The 9002-nt window shown below is 34.5% G+C and overlaps 1 protein-coding gene across 1 annotated transcript; it reads right to left on the bottom strand.

Moving 5' to 3' along the window:
• Positions 1-310: 310 nt before the first annotated feature.
• LOC114747178 (uncharacterized) lies at positions 311-4952 on the bottom strand. The gene is made up of 8 exons (XM_028935469.1): positions 4836-4952; positions 4432-4518; positions 4149-4339; positions 2294-2454; positions 1251-1291; positions 1078-1131; positions 836-982; positions 311-691 (listed from the first exon to the last, which is right to left on the bottom strand). Exons 1-8 carry the CDS (start codon positions 4950-4952, stop codon positions 311-313), a joined length of 1179 nt encoding a protein of 392 aa, XP_028791302.1.
• Between the last annotated feature and the right edge of the window lie 4050 nt (positions 4953-9002).

Here is a 9002-nt window from a genome sequence, read left to right on the forward strand (position 1 = left end):
GCATACAACATACCTAATCAAACATATATAGGACAACATTATACATACTATACAATGTCACACCAAACATTACATAGCATTATAATCTTATCTAGCCTTATTTCATTAGGCTTTATTTTATAAAATATGCCACCAAGCCTGGTATATAGTACTAATGATGAGGTTAGGGAATTCACCCCATGCTACAATTGAATTCCTTTATTTCCTAAGTACACAGCTTTAGAGACTTTTCAAAGTCTCCTAATATCTAGTTTCCCATCGAGCTAGCTAGCTGGGATTATCTTGATTTTGTCAAATAGCTAGTTTAATATTAAGTTTGACAAAATGGGTTTCTTCCGGGACCACCATAGTAGAAGTTGGCACCCCAATCATCAGAATAATCACTTAGGACAATGTCGTAGCACATGGGTTTGCCAGCAAAAGTGCTGAAGTACTTGGGAGTCACAAAATAATTTTCTTCATTAACAATGGAAATGTCCTTGAAAAAGCTAGCCCTCCCAAAACCTGCTCGAGCGAAATATCCACTTCCCATTTCTGTTGTTGTGTGTTTCCCTTCAGATTTCTTGTTCATCACTTCACCTCCCCACTGTATTATTGATACACTCTCAGACAGGCGATCAAACATAGAAGCTGGCCAGTATCCCACATCTGTATCCCCAAATCTCATCCACCAGTTCCCACTTCGTGGATCCTGCTGACTAATTAGTATTACGTTTAGTGTTAGTTTACATTAAACCAGGACAAAAATTAAAAATCAGATGGCATTATGAGGATTTATATTATGATTGTTTTAAAAAGGGATTTATGTTAGTTCTATCTCCGAAAAAAGCTATACCTTCCAGATAAGGATGGAGATTCCATATTGAGAACCACCATCGTCAGATAATGGTTGGAGGGTGGCTCCCATCAATACCGTATTGGAAACTTGAACAAAGCCAGGACATTTTAGGTTATAACAGCCAGTATGTTCATAGGAATCACTCTGTGGGATGAAGAAATAATCCATTTGAAAAAAACAACAAAAAGCGAATGATGTGAAGAAACAAGAAATTGGGTTGATAAGAAATTTGAACTTACTGTCCAATATGCAAAAAGTCTTGGTTTATCATCCCCATATAGCATTGGATGGATCTAGTTGTCCAAATCAAGGAACAGCGTACCACGTACAGAGTTAATACATTTCTTGAATAGACATGTTGAAATGTACTGATGATGCGTACGTGTGATATGTGAGAGAAATTATAGAATACCTGCCAACCTGCTTCGATGCTTTCGGCATTATCAGTATCATCTTGATTCATAATCCAAATTTGAGAGAGACTAAATTCATTGCGTCTTTGAACACTTGTCTTCCAAATGTTTATGAATGCTTTGGCTCCGTAATATTCATCTCCCTTCACTTCAGCTGTGTGATGCTACCAAATATTAAAACGCACCGCAAGTGTACGGGTCACAAAAATAGATAGTAGCAAATCAAGGTCGATCCCACAGAAAACTCAAATAATAGTGATTAGGCAATAAAAATTCTCTTTTGTTTAAGTTGAGAAAAATCAGGATTTAATGAAATTGGGTGAAAAGAAATTAAAATAAAACAAAACAAAGCTTTCTTCAGTTAATTTAAGCAAATATTAAAAGGCCAACCTAGAGTCACTAATCCCTTGCTAGCTTTTTAAACCTTGTTTCACTGAATTGATTCGCTTTAATGTTAATTTTGTTAATCTAGAGTTCAATTAGTTACAAGTGCCTGACGGTCCACTTATAACCCTCTCTTAAATTAATTATGTAATCTTTCACACAATTACCTAAGAGGCTAAACAATTTGGTCTCACTTATCAACAATTATACGGGACAATTAGATATAATTCTATCCTAATCACAAATTAGATTATCATCCAATCCCATATTACTTAATCTAAGAGCTTAATTAAAATCCCTTTTGTCAAGGAAAACTTTAATTCTCAAATTCACAATTAATGGTGGCCAGTCATCAAATGGACAAATAAAAAACAAGATTAAGTAACTAAAATTTAATATTAAGCATCCCCGGTTCATTGAAAACAAAGCTTAATCCACTAACAAGTTCATAGTTTCTCTAAGCTGTAAAACACACTGGCCACACATGACTTCAAGCAATCTCAATTCAGCAACAATAATTCCAGATTCAAAATCATGATAGAAAGAAAGAAAGATTGGAAACAAAACACTGTTCGAAGCTCCTATCACAGCTCGTGCTCCTCTGCTCAAAACCAGATTCGGCCTCTCGCAATGTCTGCCTCCTCCCTCTCTCGCTCACTGAACCAGTCGAGTCCAAAGAACAAGAGAAGAAGATGAGGTCCAGTCTCCTTGCTGTGAACAGTGTCGAACTTCTCCTCCTGCAGAACCCGTCGGCCACCTTCAGAGAAGAAGTTCCAGTCGCGCCTCACTCCCTTCCTCACTATTCTTCTCGGCGTCTCTCTTCAGAATCCAGCGAAGAAGAAGATGATACAGAACTGCTCCGCACCAGTTCGGCGCTTTCAGTCTCCGACCCTCCTGTTTGGGCGCCTTCAAGATGAATATCCCCCAAATCCCGCAACGCCCTCCAGGTCTCAACGATTCAAAAATTGCTTCTCCAAAACGTTGTCGTCCCCCATCTCCACCATCAGCACGTGCTCCCCATGATCCCATTCAAGAATTTCCTAGACAGGGCGTTGATGCTTGCTGAAAGAGGGAGAAGAAAATAAAACAAAAAAGAAGAAGGAAAAATTAAAATGAAAAGGCAAACAAAATAAAAGGAAACGAAATAAAATATAAGAAATTGAAATAATAGAAAATAAAACCAACTAAATCTTAAACTTAATATTAATTATTTTTATTTATTTCAAACTAAGATATTTATAATAAAATCACCCAAATAATGCTCACAATTAATTTCTTTTCAAAGCTCTTTTAAATCATCCAAAATCCTATTGATAACTCTCTAAAAAAACTCTCCAAAAATCACTCAAAATATTCTTTCAAGATATTCAAAATAATGAGTTATCACTGTTGCATACTAGAGGCACCAAAGCCATCAAAGACGAATATAATGTACGTATTTAACATACAAACACACACAAACAAGCTCTCCTTTTAGTCTGAAGTGAAAACCTTCAGTTATAATTAATCCCACAGTATTGAAAACCAGACTAGACCGACCAGTTTAGACCAGAAATTGGTGAACCAACCAGGTAATCGATCCAGTTGAGTCTGTGAACCAGGTTCATGGTGATCTAGTGTGACTCGGACTGAACCGGGGTGACTTGGACTGACCCGGGGGTGACCCGCCTGATTTGGTGGGTTAACCTGGGTCCCCTTTTTGTTTAAAAAAAAATATTTTGATGATTTTTTTTTAAAAGCTGTTGATAATTAGGATCTAATGATTGAATAATTATAGGGAGAAATATTTTGTTATCATATATCTATTGTGATATTTTGTTGGGATGAATATTTAGTGATTTTAGTAGTATGATATTATAAGAAATTGTAAGGATGTGATTATTTTACTAGTGATTCAAGATATTAAATTGATATCTAGTTCTTAGTGAACATTGAAATTATTTTTTATTTCTTTATTTATCACCGGTTTGACTCCGGTCTAACCTACTGACCCTTGACCCATTGCCTTGACCGATTCAATTGCCGGTCCGGTTTTCAGTACCTTGATTAATCCTGGTTCGACTCTGCTACCTATATCCAATCTCTCCAACAACACAAGTTTGATTAGTAAACACCAAACTATATTGTTTTCTAAGTCATATGTTAAATTTAGTGAGTAAATTGTTGGGATTGCAGGGAGAAACCCAAAAATGGGCCTGCAAAACCCAAACTGAGAAATCCTGAAAAAGGGGAGAGACCAAATTGGGTTAGGAACTGGGGGATTATGCGTATAAGTGGTCTCCCACTATATCTGAATCCAAAATCTTAGGGAAATAAGTTTATGCTGGGTCCTTCCATTTATATTCCATCTTTTAACCCAACTTTATCCAAGTCAAGTCAATCCACTCCTGACATGCCAACGTATATTTTGCATATTAAATATAATATACACTTCAAACATTCTAATAAACTGATAACATTAAGGCAATAAAGGTAACTCGTGGCTATCCGTAGATGAGTATAATAATCCGGACAGATTTGGGATGCTCTTGTTATCCTTCTTTCCATGTTGTTGGAAAGATCCTGATGGCCTCAATATGTCCTCTTTTGTTGTTCTTCTTATAGGAACGGTTCTTTCAGGACAACTTCCACTGTGGTGCCACATTTGAGCAATTGGCTTTGATTCAGTTAACCTTCTTCCTTTTGGAAGAAATGTTGGCCTCACCTTCATAGGATAGGAAATAATTGGCCTCAGAATTATGAGTTATGAAATCCAATAAAACTAAAACATAAACTTAGATAAATTATTAATTTTACCTGAATTTTGTGATTCTTCAGTTTTGGATGATCGAAAGCTGGCTGATTCAGAATATGCACGCAGTCAATTATGTCACCATCATGACTCTTCTCTTTTTAATACCAAATTAATCCAAACAATCGTAAATTATGTACTGTTATGATTAAAAAAACAAGAAATAATTTCTTCTTTAAGTGAAAACTCGATGAAAAATATTACAAATTGCTTGATTAATTCTATTATATACGTGCACACTTGTGTGTAAATATATGTATTCCTGAACATGAACCACTAACGCTTAACGTAATCTTCTTTCTTCTCTACCAACGCTACAAACATATACAGGTAAGAAACAATTATATATATGAAAAAGAAATTAAAAACAGCAGACCGAAAAACCAGTCGTAGAAGATGAGTTGGATACCTTAATAGACTTAATAGCTGGTTCATTCAACTTCTTCAGAAGCTTCCTAACCTCAAGTTGCTCAGCAAATCTACCATTGCCAGTCTTGGCCTTGCTGATTGTGTCTTGTTCTGCCATCGTCATGTGCACAGAAGACAATAAAAAGCAGACAACGCTTAGCAGCCAAGTCTTCTTATATGCTAGTTCGTACGCCATGAAAGCTGAGAGATATGAAGCCAGCAACTACTTAAGTGAAAATTCTGACCTGGAGATTCAAGAGTCGATCTTGAAGAAATTTATAGGATGACTTAAGCTTTTTGGAAATTACATAATTATCCTTCTGGTTAAGGAGATTTTTCATCCAAAATACGTCTATTGACAGTTTAACAAGACAATAAAAAGCATGCCTTTCAAACATGGAAAACAGCTTTCAACTTAACAAGGCATCTTTTGTCACATCCCAAACATTCTTACCTGGTTGTGGGGAATCAAAAATTGGGATGAGGATCAATGTAGAAACTAGACAGAGAAATGAAACAACTTTTGATGTGAAATCCCGATAAGGTCTGGGCAGGTATTTTCATAACTATTGGTCTAAGAAAGGCAAAATGGAAAAATTTGAAAAAAGTTTCAGAAAATTCTCAAACAATAGGAAAAGTGTAGAGTAGAGGTTTTAAAAACTCAGTTGAGACCCGAAAGATGGAATTTCGGTGAAAATGATTTACTACGGAATTTTCCGTAAATAGAGGTTTTTCAGGAAATTATCGGGAAATTGAAAGAAAATAATTATCTTAAGTAGTTAGAGGTCTCAATAAATTTTGGAGATTAATGGATAAATCATCTAAATATTTTTCAGAATTTATAAAATTGGTTTTAGGCCTTGAAAGCCTAGGAATTAATTTTAGAAAATTTATTTTCCCTCAGAACTACCGATAGAGGCCTAATCGGAGAAAATTCAAAATAAATACCTAGAGGTGGCAAAAAATTCTGAAAATTTTCAGATCATATTTCCATATTAAAAGGTGAATTATCATGGAGAGAAATGAATTTTTGGAGGTCTGAAAAAATTATGAAATGTTACTAGTGAATAGTAACTGATAAAGTTTCTAATTGGTTTGAGATAGTGATTTGGTTTGTGGGCCATCTTTTTGGACCAGCCCAAACCTTTTGTGGGGCCCACATTGCACCCAATAAGGGCTCAATTTCGTGCACCTTCCAGGTCCCTCCATTTTTATTAAATAAAATGTGAAATTAAGAGATATTTTTGTGGAAAAATCTAGAGAAAAGCCACATGGAGTGATCTGAATATTTTGGACACTTGATGGCTGTCACATACACCTTATTAGGTGTCCAATTTCGTCCAATTGAAGAGGGGTGAGGGCAGATGGAATTTTTCTATAAATACCCCCTTAGAAAATACAAAAAAAATGTTGGAAAATTGGAAAAACAAGGGGAGGTTCTGTCACTGTAGCTCCAGCCCTATTCCTTCAAAATTCTTGAGTGTTTTGGGCAAGGAATCATCCAACTTACACCAAGGAAACATTAAGGTATGTCTAAGCATCATTATCCTTAAGTTTTACATTGATTGGATTAGGATTTTGGCTTGAAAAATTATGGAAAAATACTGTAAAATTCGGTCCAGCCATGTGATGCTTAGGAAAGATAGAAACCTTAATAATCAGGTGGAATAAGGAAGATTAAGTGGTATGTGGATGGATTTTTGGATGAAATCAAAGTTAGGGTTTAAGGGGAGGAATTTCGGTCAGCACTGTTCATGTAGGACCTGATGGTTTTGGCTTGATTTGATGATTCCAATAGCTTTAAAACATGTTTTTGTGTTGGGATATGTTGTTGAAAAGTGTTTAAAATCATTGGAATCAAAAATAGAATTTTTGGAAAATAAATACCCCCTATTCGGCCAAGTGAAGTTCATGGAGAAGGAGTGTGAATTTCAAAAATCTGATTGCACCATTGGATTCCTCATGAAAAATTGTGTATGATTGAGCCATGGGATGATTAATTCTAAAGGAGGAATCATATTGTTAAAAATAAAAAAAACGGGGGGAAATTGTTAAGTTGAAGTTAAAGTGTTGTAATTAAGTTTAGTGGTTAATGTGGCCTATATTTATGCTTGGTTTAATAGGCTTTGTGAGGAGGAATCAAGGAAGATCATTGTTCCTTGAGGTAACCGAATTGGACAAGTGATAAAAGGTAGCTTTGAATTATAATTTGATTGTTAATCTTGCTTGTTTAATGTGATTTGTTGTTTGCTTGAATAGAGGAACTTGTGTTGTGGCATGGATTGGTTGAATAACATTGGTTTATGCTTTGGCCAAATGCATTGGATTATGTCATTGTGGTATTGTTGATGTTCCTCTTTTAGCATGGCATTAAGCATGATTTTATGTGCTTGATTATGCCTTGAGATATGATAACATGTCACATGATAACTTGCTTGATTTGCATGATAATTGTAATTCAAATGCTACTGAGATTTCATGGAAATCTCATTCCTTCTATGTTAAATTATGTCTCAAATAGGGAATGATTCATCCGATGGCAAGGGCAAGGAAATGATTTTGGGATAGAGAAGCAATTATGGAATTGATGCCATTATGTTATGTTGTGTAATGTATTAATGAACTTTATGTTGAGAATATAATGGATTATGAATGATATGTGATGTAAATTATGTTTGTATGATGTGCCTAAATATTGGAATATTGAATAGTATAATATCAAAAGAGTGTAGGAAAAAGGAAAATGGGAGATAAATTAAAGGAAGTAGCATTAGGGGATAAAATCTCCCTAAAAGAGGCCAAACTTATGACACATGAAATAATAAGAAATTGTTGGAATTTGGGCAAGAAATTTTACATGCTTATAGATCTCATTTTTAGCTTTAAATCAAGTGGTAAACCATCAAATTTGAATTTTTGTGCTAAGAGTTATGCCCTTCCAAAGTTGGGCAAAAATACTGAAAATTGAAAAATTGATCAAATAAACCATACATCTTGTCGATTTTTCTGGTGCTTTTTTAGATGGAATTCAGTCCAATGAATATTTGTACCCCAGATAAATCTTAGCAAGCTTTGTGTGAAAATTGAAACCACATCATTTTGATTTTTCTAGAATTAATTATGAATTTTCAAAGTTAGCTCATTTTCAGATGAACAGTGTACGGACATGATAAACAGTAAAATCCTGAATTTTAAATTTTTACCCAGACGTGTTACGAAACAACTTATATTGGTTTCAATTGATGTATAATAGGTTATAAAGAGAGGTGTGACATCTTTCTTGCAGGTTTATTGCAGCTTTCAACTTCTGGGTTCTCATCTTCATGTTCATGGATAAACCAAACATATAATATAGTGTTTTTTCCCCCTTTTTCTAGTTCTGGGAAAATGATTATATATGTTTAGGTTGGACCAAACTTATGGAATCCGACTATGAATTCCGCTAACGTCATGTGTTGCACGACGCTTGATTTGGATAATTAGGTTCTCCTAGAGGACCACCATAAAAGAAGTGGGTACCTAGATAATCAGAGTAGTATAGCAGTTGGAATGGTTACTGGGATTGAAAATTTGAAATAGTCACTTGCATTAGGAGACATAACTTTACGTCATATCCACTATTTTTTTCCTATTGGATCTTATTTATTATATAAAGATTTTAGATGGATTCCACATATCATGAAAACAAAAATATCAAATCAATTTTAAAATACAGGTTTTTATTTTTGGATGAACGAAAAAGTTTTTAACGGGTTGAATTTTAGGATTGATCCTTGTGAATTGATTTGTGTTTAGGATGGGAATATACCTAAGGACCTTGCGTAATTTAAACGGAGTAGCGCGGTAATCATCACTTGTGCTAATTAACATAAAGAATTTTGTAATAAGATTAGGATAAGTGTTTAAGTGATTGAGAAGACACTTATATGCACTAAAGATCCTGAGATAAATAAGAGAAAGAATATAAATCAATCGTGTAAGTTAATTAAATTTGCCTTCTTTATTGTCTATAACACATGAAGTTTTACTAGCTTTCGCCTTTCTTTCGCTCTAATTCTGAAAATTATTCATTGATTGTTGAGTAAAATACATTGACTACCTCTCTATTTTACTTAAATTACAAAAACCTCCCTTCTATTTTGAAAACATATATAAACTTCCTTTCAAA

Source organism: Neltuma alba, unplaced genomic scaffold, assembly GCF_004799145.2.
Source record: "Neltuma alba isolate B1F8T4 unplaced genomic scaffold, ASM479914v2 tig00005238_pilon, whole genome shotgun sequence".
Lineage (NCBI taxonomy): Eukaryota > Viridiplantae > Streptophyta > Magnoliopsida > Fabales > Fabaceae > Neltuma > Neltuma alba.